This window comes from Pantherophis guttatus, chromosome 8, assembly GCF_059756535.1.
Source record: "Pantherophis guttatus breed Tessera chromosome 8, ASM5975653v1, whole genome shotgun sequence".
NCBI lineage: Eukaryota > Metazoa > Chordata > Lepidosauria > Squamata > Colubridae > Pantherophis > Pantherophis guttatus.
In genome coordinates this window covers 45,138,295-45,162,988 of record NC_142070.1, presented here as the reverse complement: position 1 = coordinate 45,162,988, position 24,694 = coordinate 45,138,295, and the positions used below count along the sequence as shown (strand labels likewise).

At 37.5% G+C, this 24,694-nt stretch overlaps 3 protein-coding genes and 1 non-coding gene across 13 annotated transcripts in view; 3 read left to right on the top strand and 1 right to left on the bottom strand.

The window, feature by feature from the left end:
- Positions 1–853: 853 nt before the first annotated feature.
- On the top strand, positions 854–6,114 carry CDKN2AIP (CDKN2A interacting protein). 2 transcript variants are annotated; one of them, XM_034401496.3, is made up of 3 exons: positions 854–1,343; positions 3,173–3,300; positions 3,750–6,114. In XM_034401496.3, the coding sequence occupies exons 1-3, from the start codon at positions 1,066–1,068 to the stop codon at positions 4,739–4,741; spliced, it is 1,398 nt and encodes a 465-aa protein (XP_034257387.1). In that variant the 5' UTR covers positions 854–1,065; the 3' UTR covers positions 4,742–6,114. The 2 variants fall into 2 exon arrangements, with proteins under 2 accessions (XP_034257387.1, XP_034257388.1); XM_034401497.3 differs by having other exon boundaries at positions 880–1,343; positions 3,753–6,114.
- A 4,081-nt stretch (positions 6,115–10,195) lies between these two features.
- On the top strand, positions 10,196–24,402 carry ING2 (inhibitor of growth family member 2). 5 transcript variants are annotated; one of them, XM_087874723.1, is made up of 5 exons: positions 10,720–10,808; positions 11,568–12,475; positions 15,426–16,092; positions 20,484–20,526; positions 24,248–24,402. In XM_087874723.1, the coding sequence occupies exons 2-5, from the start codon at positions 12,232–12,234 to the stop codon at positions 24,278–24,280; spliced, it is 987 nt and encodes a 328-aa protein (XP_087730849.1). In that variant the 5' UTR covers positions 10,720–10,808; positions 11,568–12,231; the 3' UTR covers positions 24,281–24,402. The 5 variants fall into 5 exon arrangements, with proteins under 5 accessions (XP_087730848.1, XP_034298714.1, XP_087730849.1 ...); XM_087874721.1 differs by lacking the exon at positions 20,484–20,526; XM_087874720.1 differs by lacking the exon at positions 24,248–24,402 and having other exon boundaries at positions 20,484–20,629.
- Positions 10,447–10,737, top strand: LOC148112613 (RNase MRP). Its single transcript, XR_015729307.1, has one exon.
- RWDD4 (RWD domain containing 4) overlaps positions 20,640–24,694 on the bottom strand; it is a 60,694-nt gene continuing 56,639 nt past the window's right edge. For all 5 annotated transcript variants that reach the window (XM_087874714.1, XM_087874711.1, XM_087874712.1 and 2 more), the window contains 3 exons: positions 24,020–24,114; positions 22,242–22,363; positions 20,640–20,921 (listed from right to left, as the gene is read on the bottom strand). In XM_087874714.1, the coding sequence (XP_087730840.1) occupies positions 20,683–20,921; positions 22,242–22,363; positions 24,020–24,114 (456 nt within the window). In that variant the 3' untranslated portion in view covers positions 20,640–20,682. The remainder of the gene's footprint in view (positions 20,922–22,241; positions 22,364–24,019; positions 24,115–24,694) is intronic.

Below are 24,694 nucleotides of genomic sequence, written 5' to 3'. Positions count from 1 at the left end.
CAATAGTCCAGGCGGGAGGTGACGAGGGCATGAGTGACCGTGCGTAAGGAGTCCCGATCCAGAAAGGGACGCAACTGGCGAATCAGGCAGATCTGATGAAAAATCCTCCCAGTCACGGCCGTCAAATGCTCTTCTAAAGACAGCCGTGAGTCCAGGAGGGCGCCCAACTTGCGAGCCCTCTCCGTGGGGGCCAATGATTCGCCCCCAATAGTCAGTGATGGCGCCAACTGACTATATCGGGACGTCGGAAACCACAGCCATTCGGTTGGAAAAGTATATTTAGAACAACTGCATTTCCTAATGAGTGTGTTATTAATATTAAAGGATCTCCATCAGCTGTCTTCCCAGTCTCTACCTGAGTATATTCTGAGATAAGTATTTTCATAGTTTCCCCTAATTATCCTTGTTATCTTTTGCTGCTCCCGTTTAAGTATCTCAAAATCTTTCTTAAAGTTGTCTGTAATTTTAAGTTCTATTCGCTCAAGTCTGCAAAAAAAGAAAAACATTCTTGGTTGGATTGTTCCAGTAAAGTCCCATTCCTACCACCAAGAAGACGCGGGATCCAAAGACACCTTAAGAGAACCTTTTAATCAACAGACTTTCAGCAAAAGGCACTGAAGGGGAACCAAAGCGACTTGTGGACCCAGAGACTTTGATCATTTACTTTACACTCCCCGCCTTTACAGCTCGAGAGAGCCCATAGCCAATCCGGAGAGGAAGCCGCCAAAAAGCAACCGCTTCCTATCCTCCGTCCCTCGGAAAGAACATCGAGTCGGGAGGAACGATGGGAAGGAAGGACAGAAAAATTTCATAAACAGGAAGTGGCGGGTCGCGCGGAAATGAAGTCATAAATAGATAGCCGGAACTTGTCTATGATAATTGGGCAGCTTCTGATTTGATCACCTCCGGAGGTGGTGGGGATGTTTAGTGGTCTTCGCGCTACCTCCGGTTTAAACGGGAAGTCAGTTCCTTCGCGTCGCGGTAACGTAGGCCGGAAGTAAATACTCCTCTGTCGGAGAGCGAGCTGCAAGCTGCCGGTTGTTAAGAGCCACTTCCCAGCGGCCCATGGCCGAAGGGGAGGCCGCCCCGGTAGCGGGGCCCGCCGCGGCGTCTAGCCAAGGGAACGAGAAAGCGGGAGAAGCGAGCGATGCCGGCGTGGACTGGGTAGAAAAGTTGCGCGACGAGTGTGAGCCCGAGCAGCACTGGCAGTACCGGCGGGAGTTCTTGATTCGCAATGCGGAGGGTCTGTCCGTGAGCCGAAAGGACGACGCCGACCGCGCGGAGCTCCGTCGCCTGGTCTCTTTCTCCAGGGTGTGGGCCAACCACGTCTTCCTGGGTTGTCGGTAAGTTGGTGGCGGTAATATTTTTGGTGAAGAATTGCAAATGTAATGTGCTTTCAAGAAACGGCGTATTTTAGGGTAGTAAAAGTAGTGCGGGAAGAAGATTGATAGATGTTTTTAGGGTTTTTTTAAAAAAAATGTTTTTAATATAAAAAAGTATTTTTATAAACAACTCAAGGCAGTAAACATACCAAATGCTCCTCCCTCCCTCCTATTTTCGCCACCATAAGCCTATAAGGCAGTGTTTCTCAACCTTGGAAGCTTGAAGATGGGTGGACTTCAACTCCCAGAATCCCCCAGCCAGCAACGCTGGCTGGGGGATTCTGGGAGTTGAAGTCCACCCATCTTCAAGCTTCCAAGGTTGAGAAACACTGCTATAAGGTTTTGCTGGAGAGAGAGAGAGAGAGAGAGAGAGAGAGGCCCAAGGTCACCCAGCCAGCTTTCACGGGTAAGGCGGGACTAGAGCTCACAGTCTCCTAATTTCTAGCCAATAGAACTGGCTCTCTGTTTTAAATGTAGTTCTGTCTTTTCTAGCCCGATGCAAATGCTTCCACAGCTCTCTTATTTACCATATGAGATTTGCAATTGGGGAGCGGGGGGGGGGTTGAGAGGGATTGAAAGATTGCATTGAAGTTTCCCACATTTTGAAAATTTGCAAGATGGTCATTTTTTTCTTCTGCTTTTTCTTACAAAAGTCACAGTGGCAAATGTGGAAATCCTACGTGGTCTTCTATCTTTGGTGCAACTGCATCTAATTATTGCAGCTGCTACAATGATAAAGCACAATGCCGTTATTTGGTATAACTGACCTCTGCAGAATATAATGATAATAATACATTGTAATTCTTGGGTAATCTTCCCAAATAAATTTCCTGTTTACTATTTTTCTTCTATGCCCAGATTTAGAGAATTGTAGGAAAAGTATTGCTGTAATAATACTTATGGGGCACCTACAATTAAACTATCCCCACTGACTTGAGGATTGCATTTTTCTTTTCACTTAAATGCTTGGTTCTTGCTTTTGGTCTATTGGTGTTACCTTTGATAAGTCATCCTAAATGTTTTCTGTTCACATAATAGAAATCTTTACTATAGCAGAATCTTTGAATCAACATTCAATGAGTAGAAATCCATGTAGTAGCTTGTCTAATGCCTCCACTGTACTCTCTTGGGGTGAGCCTAATACAGGTAGTCCTCAACTTCCAACAGTTCATTTAGTGATTGTTCAAAGTTATAACAGCATTGAAAAATGTAGCTTATGACCCTTTTTCACAGTTACAACCTTTGCAGCATCCCCATGATCATGTGATCAAAATTCAGATGCTGACAACTGACTCATATTTATGACTGTTGCTGTGTCCTGAGGTCATATGATCACCTTTTGCAACCTGACAAGCAAAGTCAGTGGGGAAGCCACATTCACTTAACAACCGGGTTATTAATTTACCAGCTGCAGGGATTCACTTAACTGTGGCAAGTAAGATCATAAAATGGGGCAAAACTCACTTAAATGTCTCACTTAACAACAGAAATGTTGAGCTCAATTGTAGATGTAAATAGAGGGCTACCTGTATTTTTTATTAGCCTAAGTACTTAGACTTGAAATTTGTTTTTTAAAAAATCAAGGCTTTGAGCTTTTATGTATTGTGCTTTATATAGATTTAACAATTGTACATCACCTTGAAATTCTAAATATGTTTTAAATAGCTTAACTAAATAGTTTAACATGCACCAACCCAATGCTTTTGCTTTAGAAGCCATTGATGCTCTAAATGTCATGAATATAGAATCAATTTTCCTCAAAGTGCTAATTTCTATCTTTTCCTGCTTAGATATTCTCCGCAAGTGATGGAAAAGGTGATGGACATGGCTGTAGGCATTACAGTGACCAATGCTCCAACCCACACTCTGAGAGATGAACTGGTTGCCAAGGTGAAACGAGGCATATCCAGTAGCAATGGTTAGCAGATCATAGCTGGCAAATACACATAGGAATATATTTAACCAAATACATGTTAGCTTATTTGTTAAAATTGTTAATACTTCAGAAATTATTTAATTTAATTACTGCTCTGATAATTCTTAAAACTTCTAAAGTTTGTAAGGTGATTTTTTTTTTAAGTTGGTGGTGTTAACTAGCATTAAATAGTTACAATTCATAGTTCAGTTTGCTTTTTTATCCCCCCTCCATGAAAAAGTTCCATCTTTTTTGATCCAAATTATAAATTCATGGGAGAGGTTATTTATCTTTTGTATTAAATGTAAACTTTTTGCAAAATTTAATTAGAGTTATGGTTAAGATAAAAGTAAGTAGATTCTTTGGCTCTAGTTCTCTTGGTAGTGTTTTATGATAATAAGGATACTTGTGTTTACTCAGAATTACATACATAATTTGTTTATGCTTTCCAGAAGGTCCTTGCAAGAAACAGGCTGTTGGTGCTGACAAACCGTTCGAAGTTAATAACGAAAAGTCCACAAAGGCAGAGCTGAAGGTGGAAACAGATAAGGAATCTCTAAAGAACGTAGAAAAAGATATATCAGAAACCCCAGAGAAGACTCAGTCTTCGCCTACAGCAGCTTTGGCCTTGACCCAAAAGGTAGAGCCTACAACAGCTTCAACTGTATCTCAGAAGACAAAATCTGCTTCAGCTTCAAAATTGACTCCCAATGTAGTGCCTGCAGCAGCTTCAACTGTGACCCAGAAAATTGCTCCTGCAGCACCTTTAACTGGAGGAAGAATAGAAAGCAAAGCTGCTAATTATGAATCTACACCAGCTAATAAGCACAAATCTGAAAATGTCTTACAAGCTGAAAAGAAGGTTGGCTTGGAAAGTACTACAGTATTAGCTTCAAAAAGTAGTTCACATACAAGTGTAGCCCCAGTTAAAGTGCCCTGCAAATTGTTGACACATGAAGATGCAAAAGAAAGGCAACCATTTTTCAATAGACTCTACAAAGCTGTTGCTTGGAAGTTAGTTGCTGCTGGAGGATTTAGTCCAAGTGTCAACCATGTAGAACTCTTAAACTCATCCATTCAGTCTGTAAAAGCAACATTAGATGTTGAATTTGTTCCACTGAAAGAGCTTGCAGATTTACCTCAAAATAAAAGCTCTCAGGAAAGTATAGTTTGTGAACTGAGATGCAAATCTGTGTATTTGGGTACTGGCTGCGGGAAAAGCAAGGAAAATGCCAAAGCAGTTGCTTCAAGGGAAGCCCTGAAACTATTTCTCAAGAAGAAAGTTATTGTGAAATTATGTAAAAGGAAATACAAAGGAAGAGAAATTGAAGATTTGGTGCTTCTTGATGAAGAATCCAAACCATTAAATTTACCTCCTGCTCTACGAAATCCTCAAGAAATACTGCATAACAGTGAATCTGTTACGGCCTATACTAGCAAATGATGTTTTATCACAATTAACTGTGTTATCTTTGAACAGTAAAGGAGAGTCCCAGATATTTTTTATTTCTTGGTTCTGTTTTGCAGAATAAATACCATTATTGTTCTTTCACTCAGTAGTAAATGTAAATAATTCTTTAAAGATGTAAAGTGTGCAGAGATATGCCTTAAATTTAGCACACTAGTGTGCTGTTTTATTTGCTAAATAGTCTACTGAACTCTTATATTTTTTAACTAATCAAGGTACAGTTTGCTGGTCAATGCGGTCACATTTTGTAACTCCTACAATTTGGTAACAGTATTGCTCATTTTTGAACCCTGATCCTTTATAAACCGTTAATAAAATACGCAAACAACAACCATTGTACCTAGATGGTAAAATATTATTTAAAAATAGAAATATTTAATCACCTGCTTCATGTGTTGGTCATACTGTTCACATGCCTGTTTAAAAAGCAAGCTATTGATTTGGATTGTTTTAATTAAGTAGTGGTATTTAAATTTTAATCCAAAGTAGTATATGCTGGTCCTTTTTTAATATCAAATTGTCATTAAATCTTCAATTTTCTTATTTTACTAAGGTTCCTCAAATTTAATATCCAAATTTGTGAAAAATCTCTCATTCACTTTTTCAAATAAATACAGCTTTCTATACTAAGCAAATTTTTATGTCTAATAATTTAGGGGAAAATTCTTGCATTTATGTAATGTACTGTTTTGACTGAGCACTTTTAATGATCTCAACCCTTTTTTATAACTTTGATATTTGCTTAAAAACTTAAATCTTGTGCTGTAAATTAACAAGTTCAACAAATATGAGGTGCTAGTTTTATTAAAACATCTGCATTGCATTCTAATCTTATATCAGTGTGTATTTTCAAATCTGTTTTCTAGGATTTAACAGATGAAACTTGTTGCACTAATTTACTGTGCAAGAGTGAAAACACTGCAGTGCTGTTTTCGCTTGTAGTTACAAACGTCTGGCAGTGCTTTTTTTCTAAAGCAGATCTATATATTGTGTTCTCTCTGCAATGTTGGCTTATTCTAGAGTCATTACATTTCAAGCATATCTCTATAAATTAAAATCAAATACCACTTTCATTGTGCAACAGCTCCTGAAAAATAGAGCAATGTTACTGACCCAGGCTGTGATTCAGTAATTCACAAGCATTTATCAGAGTTTCTTATTTGTTTCCTGATCCAGTTAGTAGCTGTTGATATAATTTGATACGTTTTAAAAGTAGTTAGCACTAAGAATTGGTTTTAGGAATGATTTTTTGCAATGGTTGGGGATCCTCTGTATGACCTCCGCTACCATTCTTTTAATTCAGTTTAAAGTTTAATACTTTAAATATTAAAATTATGAATTGAATTATGGCTTCTCTTGAGTTTTAGTCATTGATTTGGTGATTTTCAGAAATTTGATTTAAGTGACAATGTTTCTCAGTGGCCACTTAAAGATTTGTGGACCAACTCTCACATCTTAGCAAAGGCTAGGCTGCCAGAGGATTCTGGGGTTTGAAGTTCATAAATCTAGAAGTTGTCAGAGTTTGGAAACTATTGTTTAAATTCAATATATTTTTAAAGCGTTCTTTTTGCAAGTGTATTCTATTTGGTTTTAATGAATTTATTTTGGGAGGTTCTGAATGATCCATGAATATCTTTTGACAAAAACAGATAAGACTTCCATCAGTAGTTTTACCTAACATTGAGATTTTTCTTAAAGTAATCTAAGGAATAGCCTATTAGTGATTTGAACATCAAGGATAGAATATAAATGTTGACAAAAACAGTATATTATCATTTCATGTTTTAAATGAAACACAAGTAGAAATTACAGCAAAGTATTGCTTGAACTGCTAATATAATGCAGTTCATCTGACCTCTAGAAACAGATTGGCTTGTCCCTACATGTATGCCCTGTGCCCCTGGAAACCTTTCCAGAGAATTTGGGTGTGTGTGTCAGAAGCAGTAAAAATGAGAGGAAGATGGGAGCTACTAGCAAAAGAAAGGACTGGAATAATTTTTTCTATTAAGATTTAATCTTAAGATTCCATTTTGGCAATTTCTTGCTGTCAGTAACCTTTTTGGACATCCACATTGTTCAGAAGGATTTGTGATCCTTTGGAAAGGTTTAGAGAAGGATAGGAAACCCCTTCAATGAACTTTGTTTAACTTCATAATCCAAAGCAGTATTTTAACAGTCTTTCCAAATCAAATTAAAATGAGTATTGTGTAGGAATACTAGAAAAGAGATCATTTTGGTTTTTTTTAAAGTTGCATCCAGTGTAAATTACCTTAAATAAAGACATTTTCTATTGTTTGGCTCCTGTTCAAATTTAAACAAATGTTTAAGAAATTTAAATATTTATGGACTCATAAGATAGATAAAGATACTACTTGCTCTGGATTAGTGATATTTTGTGGCATTTTTTCTGCTAAAAGACTTGTATATCAATCTGACTTGTGTTCGACTAAGAGTGGGTATGCTCTCAGTCAGGGAAGCCCAGTGCTTCACTTCAGACCAGTCCCTATCTCTCTGTTCAAGCTAACCCATTTAATGATGTAGACAAACACTGGAGAATGGTATGCTATAAATACTGCCTTCGGTGCCTGAATGAAGTGCTTATGTAGGTGTATTACCCTGAAATCAGATATGTATAACATTGAATCAGAGTAGAAAAAAAGGAAAAACAGTGCCTTTAGTGAAAAGCATTTCAGATTGTACCTATGTTTTGCTACAAATGTATACTTTTGTTCCCATTGTTATATTTGTTTATATGAAAATGAGTTAATGAATGCAAGGAATAGTCATGGAATGGTAATTTGTAATGAGATGTTTCCTTGTGTTAAGAGTTTTGTGACAGGTATGCTAGCTGAAAACTCATCAAATAAATAAATAAATGGGTAAAGGTAGTAGACTAGAGTACACTATATTTTAAGACCCCTAATGCCTGGCTTCATATATTGAATTAAACTAACATGATTTGCTTCATTTTGGCTTTATGTGTTGTGCAAATTGAGCACCTGTGGTTTGTAAACAAGGATAGACATGTATGGGTCAGGCCAATTTGAGGTTCTTCAATGGAGCAAACCATGGCTTAATACAATATACAGTTTATTTCCACTTTTATGTTCTTATCTCAACAAAAACTTCTGTCTCAATATACATGCAAAAGTATATCATTAACAGATGATGCAGTGAAGATACCTGTATTATAGTAATACTGTATCCGTATAGGATTTGTGATATAGGACTTATTTCATACATCCATGAGATGAGAATTGCTGATCTACCACACTCTCGTCCCTTTGCCTATTGTTGAAAAGAACTAGGCCCCAGAAATATTTAGTGGGTTATATCTTCACCACTCTGTAAGATTGCCTCTGGAATAAGAAGCAGTCTTCTAGTGGTTTACAGGCCTAACATCTACGATGGGGAAAGGAACTCTTAAGTAGTGAGAACAGATGAAATTGAGAACCATTTGTTCTCAAAAAAGTTGGAGATACTTTTTTCTTGCCTTGGATTGCTTAATTTCTAAATTGAGAAGATCCTCCTCCAGTAATGCTTTATGAGCTAGACATTCTATCCAAAACTGCTTCATATGTAGAACTTGGTGATGCTCAGGGAAAACTCAAAGGAGCTGCATGGGCCTCTGCATTTTATTTTATTTTTTGGTCTTTCAGGTTGAAGCTTGTGTGTTGGTATTTTTAAAAAATTGTATTGCAAGCAGTGGTTGAAATTATAATGACAGGAAAGTATTGGCATTTATCATATATGATATGAAAGCACAAATAAGGAAAGATGAAAATTTGAATTTAAACATGTAATTCAATTCCCTTTACTAAAAGTTATATTAAAGTTGAATTTAAATGAATTTCAACATGGTTTTAAAGAATAAATCCTATTTCTATTTTCGCTATCTGCTCTATTCCATTATGTCTAAGGAGTCACTTTGCAGCTTGTAGCTGTCATTACCTAAGAGAGAGCCAAATGACCTTAGTAATTTCCATTGATTCCAGAAAAACTCAGTTGTTTTTACAATATCCTAAAGGTAGGTGGCAGCACTTTACAGACCTCAGCCAATATCAGAAATGCTAAGCCTGGTTGGAAGTGCTTTTTTAAAAAAAACCTTGCCATTTTTTTAAAAAAATAGAAAAAAATATACAAAAGCACACCCATCCACTATAGTAATTATTATAATAGCAAAAAAGAAAAAACATCCTAGGCCATTTAAATATACCATGTTTATATCCATATCAATGTATCTAATTTGGCTTGAGAATGTCTGTTCTTCTAAATGGTTATGAAATAACATTTTTTTCAGTTAGTAAAAATATGTCTTAAAAATAGATAAGTTACACATTACTTGAATCTATTCTCTGATATATCCAAATCAGTCCCTCAATACAATTCTGGCTATTCTCTGGATCTAACAGGTAATATTCCTCAACAATGGTCAGATTCTACAATTTTGGAATATAACATTACTCCAAAAAGAAACCAAATCAGACATGACCAAAAAATATGAATTAATGTATTTTAAATGTCATATGTCACTCACAAAAGAAAATCTACAATCCATCTTTTGCACATATTTGAGGAATTCAAACATACAAACAACATTTTTTTAAAACTTGCATTCACTGATGTTCCATTATCAGGTATTCCAACCACTTATTTCATAATTGTAAATATTAGTAATTTTGAGTTTAAATATGTTGGATAATATGGTGATGCTACAATGGTCATAAATGTGAAAAATGGTATAAATCACTTTTTCCGTGCCATTGTAACTTTGAACTGCCACTAAATTAACGTTGAGGATTACCTGTAGATATTTCAATTATATTGGGTTTTCTAGTCCTAGGGCTGTAATAAAAATTATACCTTTTCAATGAAGTCTATAATGATTTGATATTCAATTAAATTGATATTCCACATAAATAGATGAAATAAGTACCCACTTTTAGTTTGAAAGTCTAGTAAATTAAAACCTTTATGAAGATAAAATGTGACAATCTTACTATCTGAATAAAATCCCTATTTCTAATTAAAATATGTATTGATCAAGGAGAAATGCTTGTTTCTCATTAATCTTGCCCTACTAACTCCCCCTGAGATGAGGCTGGCCCCAACCCTGTTGGACTTCCAGAAGGCCCTCAAAACAAGGTTTTGCCATCTAGCTTTGGGGACCCCATGAAAAAGTGGATCCTGTCAGGTAATTATATGGCTTTAATGGAATGCACCCTATTCGTGTTTTCATGCTATTTTTTTATTCTTGTTTTCATTTATTTTAAATTGTTTTAACATAATTTACTTTTCACATTTACTCTCCTTTTCTAGCCACAAACCTTCAAACCACCCTTCTAGTTCGTTAATTACTCAGGAATTACATTCTTCAACCAATCCCAAACCCGCCTGCACGTCATTGTTTGACTCAAGCAATGGGAAGACACGAATATTTGCATAATATATGCAGGCAAATGACAGATGAGAATCTGAGGTTTTCTGCTCAGAATTGTTCTCCTGTGTCCTTCCTCACTCCATAACAAAAGACCGTGATTTAAGAAATAGCCCGTATTTCGAGAAATCAAATAACCGGAAAATATATTCTACTTTCGCTGCTTTCGTTTTGCTCACTATAACCTACAAGATAACCGGTCCAACGGAGTTTTATAAACCTGAAAATGGTAGCGTTGTCATATCAGCGTTCTGAAGACCTGCTCTCTAGGCTACTTGCGGAGGACTTGTTCCTCTTGGGCTTCCTCGCCGCCTAGGGGAAAGTCCCCGGACCCCGGGCAGAGAGTGCCGCGTGCTTTCACGCGCGCTATGCCCTCTCGCAAACTCACGCTTCTTCCGCCAAGAAGCCCTCAGGGCCGAGCGGGTGAGTGCGGGAGGGGCTCTCGTCAGCTCCATAGTTACGCAGGTAGTGCGCATGTGCTCCTTTCCCAAGGAGGCGGTCGCACCAACAAAACGGGGCTCATTCTTAGGACGCTTCTTTTTTTTTTCTCTTTTCTTGGCCGCTGCCTCTACGGAGCCTTAACTGCGACTTCTGCATCGCAACCACGTAGGTCTTGTAAACCAATGGTTGTTTTTTTTTTTTATCGATCCCGAAAAGTGTAGAAAGAATCATTGTAGAATCGTTGCGGTTGTATTTTTCTACGATTAGCCAATGCAAGGGTTTTGTCCGTGTTTTAGGGGCTTTTGACAAGGCTGTTGCATGTGTACAGGACAAACAATATTTGCACTAAAATCTTGTAACTTTATATTCCTTGTCAGCGCGCTTGGGAGATGTTTCTCCGAATGACGGAATATAAAACATAAATCTGTCAGAGCAGGTTGACCTAGGTCTATGTCTATGGCACGCCTTCCTCCGGTCCCAGGGAGCCTGGCAGGCTTCTGAATATTGCTCTAGAAATACTGTTTACTGTGTAACATGGAATTCCTGTTTTTTCGGCTACCTTCCCTAGTCAGGCCAGAGAAAACCATGGCTAAATGTAACAATGCACGGAGGTAGCTCGCGACCAAACGGCTTACTCTTCCCGGGAAGCTGATTAGAGGAAAAACCCAGTCTAAATCCACAGAAAAAACTGTCAGTTCGCTAGTTTTCTCTTCCCGAACCCTAAGAGCAGCATCGTTTGACCTTTTTCGCTCCTTTTTCGACTTAATTACATCGCGCCACCTAACTGGAGCCGGGATCCGTGAGGGGTGTGGGACGAGAGGGGGAAGAGGAGGCCTAACTCTTGCCATCAAGGAGGAGTTTGAGGTTCGATCTGGAGCGGATGAGGCGACTTAATGCTCGTTTGTTCACTCTCGCTCATTTCAGACGTTACCGCAGATCCCGTGTGACGGTGGGACTCAATGCGGCTGGGATGTCGTGAAAACCCTGCCTGGAAGTTACATTTGCTTTTCTTGAATTTGGTTACCCGCGACTCTTGCCCTGCCTGCTCCTGTTAAACATGCCCGACTATAAAAAGAGGATGGGCGAAATAGATCAGTGGCCGGCACGTGCTTCGTTTCTACGGCGTTGTTACCGCCCATCTCCCCGAGCGGAGAAAGAGTGGGAGCGGCCTAGGGCGGGGAGATAGCACGTTTCCTTGGGACCCGGCAGAGTCTAATTCTGACTCGGTCTCTTTAAATGAAATCCCGCCTTTCCCTCCCGCCCCGTTTGTCTTCTGACGTCCCACCAAGCTGGACCAATGGCATAGGTCGTAAGGGGAAGGCGGGAGAATGTGAACCGGCCGCACCTTATAAGGACAGGGCCTTGCGCATGCGTACTCTGCGGATCGAAGGGGGTGCGAGGAAGGAAAAAGAGGCGGGGAGTTCCAAGTGAGGCAGGAGAGCATTTCTCTTAGCCGCCCCCCCCCTTCGGCCGATTAAAGACGCAGCCACCTGAGAGTCTCCCTCACTGCCCCCTTTCCTCCCTCCCTGCCCTGGAGCGATCCGAGCGGGCTGAGCGAAGAGGGAAGGGGGTGTCACGTCCGGTAACGATGTTGGGGTCGCCGGGGCAACAGCCCGGGGGGGCGGGGTCTGGGGCGACGGCCGGGGCAGCTGCCGGTTCTGCTGCCCCTGCCGCCGGCGGGGCCGGGGGCATCGCCAGCTTCCCGTGCGGAGGGGCGTCTGAGAAGCTGTTGGCGCGCTACGTGCAAGACTACCTGGAGTGCGTCGAGTCGTTGCCGCTGGACATGCAGAGGTTGGCCTCGCTTCTGCGCGAGATGGACACGCGCTGCCGTGGTGAGCAAGAGGGGCGCGAGCGCGATCGGTAAAGGGGAGGGGGGAGGCGGCGGGGGTTGCGCCGATGACGGGCGCTGGCAACTGATTATGGAGACTGCTTCTCCCCTCCGCTCAGCCGGAGCGCTCTTCCTCCTGAAGAGGAGGGGCGATCTCCTTCCCCTCCTCCCGACTCTGGGTTGGGGGGGGGGCAGAAAAAAATGGCCACCCTTCTTTTGCCCTCACCCCACCCTATTAGGGGGGGGGAAGAAGCCGGCCCGAAGAGGCTCCGTTTAGGCCCCGAGGGAGCGCGAGGTGGGTGGGTGGCGGCCGGGGCCGCTCCGGCTTCTGGTGGTTTCTGACGGTCGCCTTGTTTTGCCGCGCTCACGCGGGCCCCTGTCAAGGTCCCGCGAGTGAGGCGGAGACGAAGAGGCATGTTGCCTTGTTTGGGATGATGCTCCGGATGTGACAAATACGTGAAATTGTATCGTTCGGTAAGATCTTCCCTCCGTAGGCGGTGATGTTTCAGAGCTGGGGATAAACAGAATGCTGTTTCAGCAGTTGTAGGGGAGTAAGTAAGGTGACTCTTTTCTTTTTTCTTTTTTTTTTCTTTTTTGGCTAATCATTTGGGTGCCAATCTTGAGAGAACATAACTTTCCCAAATCACTTGCTGCTAGGTAGTTTTTTACTTGCCTCAGAGTAGTACAAGTGTATATAGTCCTTTAGACCAGGGGTCTCCAACCTTGGCAACTTTAAGCCTGGAGGACTTCAACTCCCAGAATTCCCCAGCCAGCTTTGCTGGCTGGGGAATTCTGGGAGTTGAAGTCCTCCAGGCTTAAAGTTGCCAAGGTTGGAGACCCCCGCTTTAGACCACCATAGAATGCAGGTAAGATAATGTTACTTAAATAATGTTACTTAAATAATGTTTAAAGGGAAAGGATTCAAATATAATGCCCAATTGTATAGGTCAGGGGTGGGCAATTGTGGTTCTTTTACAACCTGTGGACTTCAACTCCCAGAATTCCTGAGACAGCCAGCTGTCTCAGGAATTCTGGGAGTTGAAGTCTACAGGTTGTAAAAGAGCCACAATTGCCCACCCCTGGTATAGGTAGACCCAGGTACACGTGTTTTTATTATGAATTATATATGCTCTTCGTTAGTACATCAGTAGTGACAGAGAAACTAGTACAATTTTTTTGTTTCTTTTGGGAAAGGAGGGGACTCCTCCGCATTTAAACACATTGATTATGGAACATTTGGCACAGATAACCGGAAGTGCAGGTCAGTCAAGGGAAATGAAGGTGTTGGGCTTTTTTTTGAAGTGAGAATTGTTTGGGAGAGAAGCACACAACAGACTAATTTATGAAAGAGTCTTACTGAGTTTAGCAGCATTTACACTAGACAAATGTTGAGGATTGTCACACTAAACTTTTTTTGTAGATAGTTGGATATAATTTTACCATGGTTTTGAATTGGCACTAGTCTACTCTCAGCCTACAGGGTTGCTCTTGTGGGAAATTGAAGGTGTGGTGCCATGCATTGCACACCATCTTCAGATCCTAAGAAAAAGATAGATATAAATCAAATAAAAAGCATTTTTGGTTTTCCTTAGTATTTTACTTTTGTGACCAGGAATAAGGCAATTTTTGGCAAATAACTACCCTGTCGAAGCTTTTGTTCCTGTTTTCCTTCTAAAAGATGCTGCAATTCACTCCCTAATGAAACTTTATATTGGAGATAATAAATTATTTAAATGTTATTTAGATTAGATTCTACTTTGCTAGTATTTAGATTAGAACATCAAATACAAATAAATGTATATGGGGTTTGTTCTTTTGTTTCATTAAAAAGAAATAGAATTTCAAAATACAAAATTGCAGGAAAAAACATGGAAAGCTATAAAAACAAACAAAAAAGAACAAAGTGGTGATATACGTCACCTATTTATCAAATATCAAACAGATTTCTAAATCTGTATTGGGAAAAATATGATTGATTAACATCAAAAAATGTCATAAAATCTCTGCCACAAAAAACTTAATTCATCATTTTTATTAATTGGTAAAATTGCCTTTTCAAAATGAGTAAGTCACATATCTTTCAAATCTTTAATATCAAGAATAACTACAATTTCTCAAAATAATTCTCTTAGGAAGAGCCCAAGCCCATAATAATCATTATTTCACAAAAAATAGTCTTAATTCCAAAATTTCAGGACATACTTTAACATCTTTAATAATAATAATAAAAAAATCCCAGTAATTCACAGGATCAAATTCTATGAGTGAATTTTTTTATATTGCCAGCAGAGGAAATCTGATATGCATCCTTTCAAATATGTTCTTTGGGTTGTCTAGTAAATTCAAAATAGGATCTTTTAATGAATACATTTAAGGGACTGAAACAATTTTAAATGAAATGTTTTTAAGATCTGTAACCATTGATATTCCAGCATGGAATGTTTATATTCTTTAATTTCGGTTTTGGTGCTATATGTTAAAAAATGCACAATCTTTATGATTTTTTTTAATCCCGAAGGTTTGTTATTTTGTAAAATTGTAATCTCAAATGTGCAGTCTATGGACAATATGTGGCCCCTTGAGTAATTTTCTGCAACACAAAACATTAAGCCTTGGGAAGCATACTCTCACATCTGATGAGGGGTGTCCCAAAATAATGTGGCATGACTCCTTTCCCATATTCAGTTGAGTTAACAAGTAACACAAAAGCAAAGTTGATTGAGTAATAAAGGAGCATACTGGTTCATTGGCTCAAAAGCAATTTAAAGTGCCTCACCGCTCCATAGCAGGACATCAACTGCCAGAAGTAGAATAGCAGTTTGCTGATTTTGTCAGGCACTGTGGAGCTAGCTCTGGCTTATTACTATAATTTACATTTTATATGTAATATTCGTAAAATAGAACACAATGATTTGGGAACTTTGATCTTATATTCTTATGATGCTTTTCAACAGAAGCTTTGAAAGAAATTGATGAGGTGTATGAAAAATACAAAGCAGAAGATGATCCTGCACAGAAAAAGCGTTTGCAGCAGTATCTTCAACGGGCTTTGATCAACAGTCAAGAACTTGGAGACGAAAAAATCCAAATAGTTACTCAGATGCTTGAATTAGTGGAGAACAGAGCCCGGCAGATAGAATCCCACTCTCAGTGCTTTCAAGATCTGTCAGATACTGAAAAACCTATTGAAAAATCCAAACAGGATCCATGTCAACCAGAAAGATCTTCACGAAGACCCCGCCGACAACGTACTAGTGAAAGCCGTGATATATGCCATATAGCCAATGGAATTGATGACTATGATGACCAGCCACCTAAAGAAAAAAGATCCAAATCTGCTAAAAAGAAAAAACGCTCTAAAGCTAAACAAGAAAGGGAAGCTTCACCAGTAGAATTTGCAGTTGACCCTAATGAGCCAACTTACTGTCTCTGTGACCAAGTGTCTTATGGAGAAATGATAGGCTGTGACAATGATCTGTGTCCCATTGAGTGGTTTCATTTTTCATGTGTCGGACTCACTTATAAACCAAAGGGAAAATGGTATTGCCCAAAGTGCAGAGGAGACAATGAGAAGACTATGGATAAATGTACAGACAAATCCAAAAAGGATAGAAGATCAAGGTAGTAAATGCTCTAGTGCACAGACAGCTGTGTGGTTTCTATAAAACTATTTAATAAGCAGATTAGTATTTTAGAATAATGCATAAAACTATGCAATAATTTTTAAGATGTACAATACTATTGGAATGTTCACAGATGTTAATACTTTTTTCTGCTTTTGAATATTCTGCACTAAACCAAAATTTCCAAGCAGGGTCACATGGGAGTAGCACAGAAGGAATTTAGGAATTCCAGATTCCTTGCTCTTTTTAATTGTGGAATTATGGTGATGTATGAAGAGGAAAGATTGGAAAGATAATCATGTTAAAACTGATTTGTAACAATTGTGATTGTAAATTTAGTTGAGTATAGCACATTTTGCTGAGAACATGTTAGTTCTATGATGCTTTTAGTCTTCAGAATTCTAAAGATAATATTTGAATCTATTGCCAAACTTTAAATTTTAAGCCTTTGAAAATATAAAACCAGTTTTTCTTCATGTCTTCCATGTGATCTATCTATATGTCATTAACTTATTTTATATTAATTTTGTGGTGAATTTATAAGTCCGTTTAAAGAAAGTATATTAAACAAAAACTGGAAGAGTTGCAATCAGCATTAATTGCAGTCCTAAACTGAACTATTTGTTCTCACTATGCTCAGTCCTTTTGTGACATCTTGTTCATAATTCCTTGGATGTTTAAAAAAAAGTATGTAATCATGTTGCAAAATTTAGATATACAAAGAATACATAAATACTGTAAGATCAGTTTGTGAAGTAAGCTTGACTGGTCTTAATATTTTATTTTATTTTGCTTTACAGGCTCTAAGGGCTGAGCAAAGAGCATTCATAGGAAAAAGTTGTTATTCTCTAGAAGAGTAGTCCTATAGGCATAGAGAGAACGTACATCTGAAATATAGCAACTCTTAATGAAGTAATTTACATTAAGAACAATGGCATTTCTTTGAAACAATAACTAAAAGTATCCCCAAACTAAATATTTCTTTAATGGAACAATTTTGAAATTGATGATATACAGCTTTAGTCATTTGACTGCCTAACTTAATGCCATATACTATTTTACCAGATACTGATCTTATTTTTCTCTAGAAAATTAGAGTACTTTATTTTATTTATTAGACATTACAGACTCCATGTAAGTAAACCTATTGTAAAGTAAAAAGAAAAGCAGGCCAACAAAAAGTTCCAGTACTGAATTCCTATAGTGTGAAATAACATTTGGCCATTTCTTACATTTTGAGTGAGGTTTGAAAAAAAAAGCTTGGATACTACAAAAATTTCAAATTAATTTAAATATTCAAAAATGGTTATTTTGAAAGCATGGCAGCACAGCTGCATTATGTGAACTAAAGATATTCAGCCATTTAACTAGAAATTGTTTTACTACGTAAGGATTGGATTATTTCATATGGCTGTTATATCTATGCTGAATCTGAAATTGTATCTTATGAATTAATTGTATCCACTAAACTGACCACAAGGTATGTCATGGTCAAATGGCATTGCCTTCTTCTATAAATATCATGTCTTACCTTGTTAGGGGGACACTAATTGCACATTCATAATATAGCTATAATATGTTTTAATTTGAATATTTGCCCCCTCCCCCAACATAGTTCTGCAATGGGCAGTTTAAAGGAAATTCTAATTTACTAATATGCTTCTGTAGTTGCTACTTCTTACTTTTCTGGATGATCCAAGGAAAGAAATCACACAGTAATTTTATGATTGTGTGTAAAATTTTGAAGAATGTTAACTTTAATTGACTAATATGTGCACTACAACATCATTACCATAAAACAAACTACTTACATAGTCATAGCTGTTTGTGGACACAATACTTCTGTACCCAGAGAATGATGTGCATTAACTTCTGATAAAAACAGCCACAATGCCCGTGTCTCTACTTTTGAGAAAAACTGATTCTTAGTCAACTACATTAGTAAAATTATAATGCTTCCTATTTTGAGAAACTGTATTATTGCTATGAAGTTCTGTTTTGATTTTTTTTTAATATAATGTTGCTTGATATAATATGACAATCTCCTTGGTTCAAAATTTATAAGCATAAGCACATGGAAATTAGAAATGTGCCACCAGAATGTATCAGCTACTTGGATCTAATATTTTGCATGCTATGATTTATGAATAAAAAATACTGGTTGTAAAATTGTATCTGAATTTTCCCCCAGTTTTTTCTATCATGCATTCATAGGCTGGAATCCAAAAAACTTCTGTATACAGAAGGTATCTTTCTAAATTTGTATAAACAGATTGTTAGGATTTTTTTAAATAAGTTCTCTTTGGCATATAAAATACAGTTAAGCATACTGTAGGATGTGTCTAGCTTGAAATGGGATTGAAAAGTAAAATTCTAGATAGGATATGACATGGTAATATGAAATGCATGTATTATATTATTCTGTGTCTGATGACATCTTGAACAATAATAATACATTGTTAAAGCGCGAGTGAAACTAGCATTTTGTATGAGTATTGAAGTTTTCCTTAATTGTTACTACGTTACATGCACACTCATTTCAGGTTCCATAAATCTTATTGACAGCCTACAACAGTCTTATACATCAGAATGAAAAGAATTCTTATGTGAAGTGTTATTTCTTTCTAATTCTCCAAATTTAACCATGTATCTTATAAAAAGTTAAAGGTAAGAATAGTCAGAAATTGCAGTTTGCATAACATATATTCTGTTGCATCACACAATATAATACCTAAAACTTATCTCTGCAAGTTTCAATATAATCAAAAAGAGTATTAATGAGCAATGTTTAACATGACTAAAAAGGGAAGTTACCTCACAAAATGGGCTAATAGTAATAGTATCATTAACTTGTTTTATAGTTGATATCAAAAATAACTGGCACCTTTTCCTCTTGCAGAGAAAATACATGTCTATGTTTCCCTACAAAGCCAGTGTTTAGTCTCTTCTGGCCAAAACTATTGACACCCTTGTTTTAGTAATTACAAGAATCTGTTAAATCATACATCCAAGTGTCCATTGTTTGAACTGTCATGGTGAATGGCATTTACTTTGTCAGTTTCAACTTACTTCATGGCAAATTGGATTCTTGGGAAAAAGTAAGGAGTAGCAATACTTTTGGATGCATCTGTGATTTCTAAGAGTTGCATGAATCATTTCATATGATGAATATTATATTTTATATAATATTATATAAAACAATATAATGTTGTGAGCTGTTAAGTATTTTCTTAGCATGGCTATTTCCAATTGAAAAAATAATATTGAAAAGAGCTGTGGTAGTGCAGCGGTTAGAGCAGGGGTGTCAAACTCAAGGCCCGTGGGCCGGATCTGGCCCATGGGGTGCTTAGATCTGGCCTGTGGAGCCGCCCTGGAAACAGTGAAGGACTGGCCTGCAGTGCCTCTGCCACAGGTCACAGGTCCTCCCAAGTTCCGTTTTCACTGGCAGAGCGTTGCGGGAGGCTGTCACAGTCGAAAACGGAGCTCAGGAGCCTGTGGCAGAGTGCTTGGGCCACCACAGGCACCCACAACAGGCACCCACAACACGAGTGATGTTGAACTGGCCACTCCCCCCCACCCCCAGTCAAACACAACTCTGATGCAGCCCTCAGTGAAATCGAGTTTGACACCCCTGGGTTAGAGTGCACTGCTGCAGACTACTTCTGCTGACTGCCGGCTGCCTGCAATTTGGCAGTTCAAATCTCACCAGGCTCAAGGTTGACTCAGCCTTCCATCCTTCAGAGGTCGGTAAAATGAGGACCCAGATTGTTAGGGGCAATATGCTGATTCTGTAAACCACTTAGGGCTGTAAAGCACTGTGAACAGGTCTAACAGCTATTGTTCTATATATAAAATGTTTTCTAAATATAACTTCATAATTAAATTGTTACTCATTGTTTCTATGCTTTGGCTAAAATTAAAATGTCTCAAAAAGCTGGAAGATTAAAATAAACAGACTTCTCCAACAAATCCTAGAGAAACATCACCACAAAAAAAAAAAAAAATCCAGGTATATAAATTTTGGAATATGTCCTTAATGTATGGAGACATTTCCCCACTCTCCTTTCTCTGCAGAATGGTAATGGGGTGATTAAAGCCTTTGTACAAACTTATTCTTTGTTCACTCCAGCTGAGTTCAGTAATTCTTATGTTTATGACTTGTCAAAGTGGTCATTGCATTCCTTTCAGTGAAGAGTTTCTTCTGTCGGGATTTTCCTTTAGTTTCTTGACTCCTTTTTTACATGGGGAGTAAAGACTGAAAGGTTCTCATCTTGCATAATTTTTTTCAATACTATATGGGGCTAAGAGAAAGGCAAAGCTGGTGGCAGCAAAGTTTCATTTTCTTCAGTTACTTTTCTACATTATCAGCTGTATCTTTCTCCTCCTTAGACTTGCAGATAATTATTGGGGAGAAGGGAGAATTAATTTACAGGTAGGAGAATTAGTATTTATTGTCTTTTTATGTTATGTGCAAATTGCTTATTGTCTTCTTTTAGATATGTGCAATTGCTTTTAAAACAAAAATGATTTTTAAACTATGTCAAGTTTCATTTGTTTATGCTCGATTTTATTTTGTTCAAATTCTCTTTTAAATATTTTCATGTTCTTCTTCACTGCTTGATGAGTCTTCTCCAAACAAATCTTTTCCTATTGAATTTTCAGCAGTGTTTATGCTCATCATTTTCAAAGTGGTAAGAGTAGAGCTGTTGCTCAAGCCTAAAAGAACTGTCTTTTTGTCACAGGCAACAGTCATGCAAGAGATTTTGCTATCAAATGTAAAGATGGATATAACTGTGCCACTCTCCAAATCCCAGAAACTGACCTCACCTAAAGTGGGAGAGACAAATGCATGTTACTACATTTAGTTTGGCTTGGAAACTTCCTTCATTTTAATAACAACTCTCTTCTGTTGGTTAATCTATAGCAGTAAGATTAAAAACACATTTGGTATAATTTATTGGTGGTAAATAGAATAGAATATAAAATTCTGAAATTAATAACAGAATAAGAATTTTTGGTTATTTTTTAGTACTGCTATAGTTGCCACTTTTATTCTTCAGAAGTATCCTGGTTAGTAAGATTTGTGACTGTAATTTATATATAGGCACATAGGTATCAAAAAGTATTTTTTTAAATCTGTTTTTATATTCGATTCACTAACATTTTTACTGAAGCTTATGCTTCTTTGTTATGAGAATATAATGTTATGCAAAGTTCTTGTGGAATCTGTTTGGCTTGGATTAAACTTTGCAAAACAATAGCACTGTATTGCCATTGTGTAGTCAAAATTAATGGATATTAAATTGTGTAATGTCTGAATTGCATCTGAATACTGAGGTGATGTATCACTCTGGATTCAAAGGGGAAGAGGATAATTCAGAAAACATGGGAAGGCTTATGTGTCACAATTTGCAGTTACCTTTCCTAGGCTTAAACAGCTTTAATTTTTTTTTCAGGAAAAAATCAATTGAATTAAAGAGTCGCTGACACATGCAGCACCATGTACACTGAATCATCTTTTCTTTCTTTAACCACTGTAGACATAGTGCTAAACAGTATTTTATTGATTAGAATTTATTAATAACCCACAGTGGGCTGTATTTTAACAGCAAGCTGAGCCATAAAGCATGTTCTATTAATGATGGTAATCTAAGCAAAATTTTAGGAAAAAAACCCCACACCCATGACTGAGGATAGGGACATGCAACTTGCAGTCTATGAACTGCATGCACCTCTATTTGTGGTGCCAGAATTTTCAGCATTGAATGAATAAAATGCTTTCTGCAGGCCTCCCAAACCTTCTGCGTGTCCTGTTTTTGGCCTTTCGAACCCCCCACCAGTCCTGTTTTTGCCCTCCCTGGCCCCCAGGAGCATTCTGCAGGCCTCCCAAACACTCTTTGCGTCCCATTTTTGTGAAAAATGGGCCTGTTTTTGGATGCGCTGGACGGGGTTTCAGGAGGCCAAAAATGGCTGTATTTGGTGTATAAGATGCATCAATATTTCCACCCTCTTTTTTTGGGGGGGGGGGTACATCTTATACTCCGAAAAGTGCAGTAGTTATAAATAACAGGTTATAATATTAAAAATCAAAAGAATATAGGTCTTGGAACACATTTTTTTAACCTACAAAAGAAATTATGAACAAACCTGCAAGTAGAATTGCTTTTGTTCCATCTAATATGTGCAATTTGCTATTCACAGTCATATCAAGACCTTCATAACCTTGCATTAATTTGTGTTTATGCTTAAATGGATCCCAAATCTTAATCCTATAAACCACAAGGAAAAATGTATCAGTTTGGACATTATTTAGAATTGATAACAGTATAGATATAATTAAACTTAGCATTTAGTTCAACCTTACCTACTATTTTTTAAACAGGAAATCAGAAAATAGCACATTGTAATCTGAGAAATAACTTGTTTAATAATTATTTTGTATATAGCATCATATTTTGTTAGATATTGACCCATCCTTTCATCCTTCCAAGGTCGATAAAAAGAGGATCCAGATTGTTGGGTGCCATATACTGACTCTGGAAACCACTTTGAGTGCGGTAAAGCACTATGAAGTGGTAATTATAATTAACTTTGGCAAAACTTCGAATCACTCCACTGTCTGAATTTATACTGGACTATTTAAATAACTTCTGTTTTTTGTAAAAGCAGTACATCTTAATTATATAGTTGGATCCATTTTGCACATTTACATAAAAATATCTAGTGCCGGTTATATTATTTTTGGTGGTATGCTAAGTTTAATAATTAATAGCTTTTAACAGTCCTGGAAGTTTGAAAAGAGGTCTGTGATACATCAACTTCTTTTACATTAGTGGGTAGAGAAGTTGCATTTGGAATATATAACCTCTCAAAGCTACCTCAAGTTGTTTCTGATTATTATGAATCTGTATCTAAATGCAAAAATATCTCACTAGGTATTATTAACTGATTACTAAGAAGCTTAAAGCTGTGGTATTTGCAGACTGTAGCCAGACATCTTCCAAATGGGTTCAAGGAATAGTTGCATTTATCTTTTCAATCTTTGACATTTTCTGTATGTAATAAAAATATCCAACTTTCTCTTGAATTGTTATAAAATATTGTATAATATTAATATTCCACATAAATGTCTCCAGCTACAGGTAGTCCTTGACTTACAACTATTCATTTAATGATCGTTCAACATTACAACACTGAAAAAAGTGACTTATGACATTTCACACTTAAAATTGTTGTAGCATCTCCACAGTGTCATGATCAAAATTCAGATGCTTGGCAACTGGTTCATATTTATAACAGTTGCAGTGTTTTGAGAGCATGTGATCCTCTTTTATGGCCTTCTGACAAGTAAAGTTGATGGGAAAGTCAGATTCGTTTAGCAGTTGTGTTACTAATAACAACTATTGCAAGAAAGATTGTAGAATAGGGCAAAACTCACTTAACAACTGTCTCACTTGGCAACAGAAATTTTGGGGTCAATTGTCCTAAACTGAAGACTACCTATATATATGTACAGGTAGTTCATTTAGTGACCGTTTGAAGTTACAGTGGCACTGAAAAAAGTGACTTATGACTATTTTTCACACCCACGACCATTGCAGCATCCCCATAGTCATGTGATTTACATTCAGAAGCTTGACAACTGACTCATATTTATGATGGTTGTATCCTGGAGTCATGTGATCCCTTTTTGTGACCTTTAGGAACTGCAGTGATTCACTTCACAAATGTGGCAAGGAAAATTGTAAAATGCGGCAAAACTCACAACAAATTTCTCACTTAACAATATAAATTTTGTGACTGTAAGTTGAGGACTACCTGTATTCTCATCTTGCTTCAGTATCTTTGTGGAATGCAACCAAGAAATGTATTGGGCACGCCACAATTCTTTCTAGTAATAACTATAAATTTTAGTATTTACTTACAGGTTATCCACCATCACTCCAAAAATGATCCTACTGCCATCTGCAGAAATGGCTGTACAGCAGACATTAGGCTCGTTTTTTAATCTTTTTCTAACCTGTATTTTTATAACGGAGAAAAATAAATTGAGTACATTGGTTATGGGTAACTTTTCATGCACACTATAGATACATCGGTTTGCAGGTGTATAACTGCAGGTAATGTTTTCCTGTTCATCCTTATTCTTTCAGAACTTGGCTGTATTGTGGAAAGGCAAGGAATGAAGGAATAATGGCTGAAGTAAAATGCCCAAATGTCAAGAGCCACACTTCAAAACTGGGCAGGGCCAGGACCCTCTTGGGAAGGAAGTGAGATTTTTAAGGAATAAAAGATAACTCATCTGCAACATTAAGACTATGCTACCTATTTTACCCCTTCCATGTGCCTCAAAATGCAAAATAAAGACTTGAAATATTTACCTCCTATTCTTGAACATATAAAAAAGATGTTTTTGGACATTCTTGCAACTCTGCTAAAAAGATGTATTGTAGTAGATCTGGATAATTTGGATTATAGAAGGAATAGTTTGATGATAGAATAACCCAATTCAAACATTCCAAAATTAGGAATAATTTTAAACTAACTAATGGAAACGTGAAAGGAAATGATAAGATAAATTGTGTTAGTTCACAAACTGT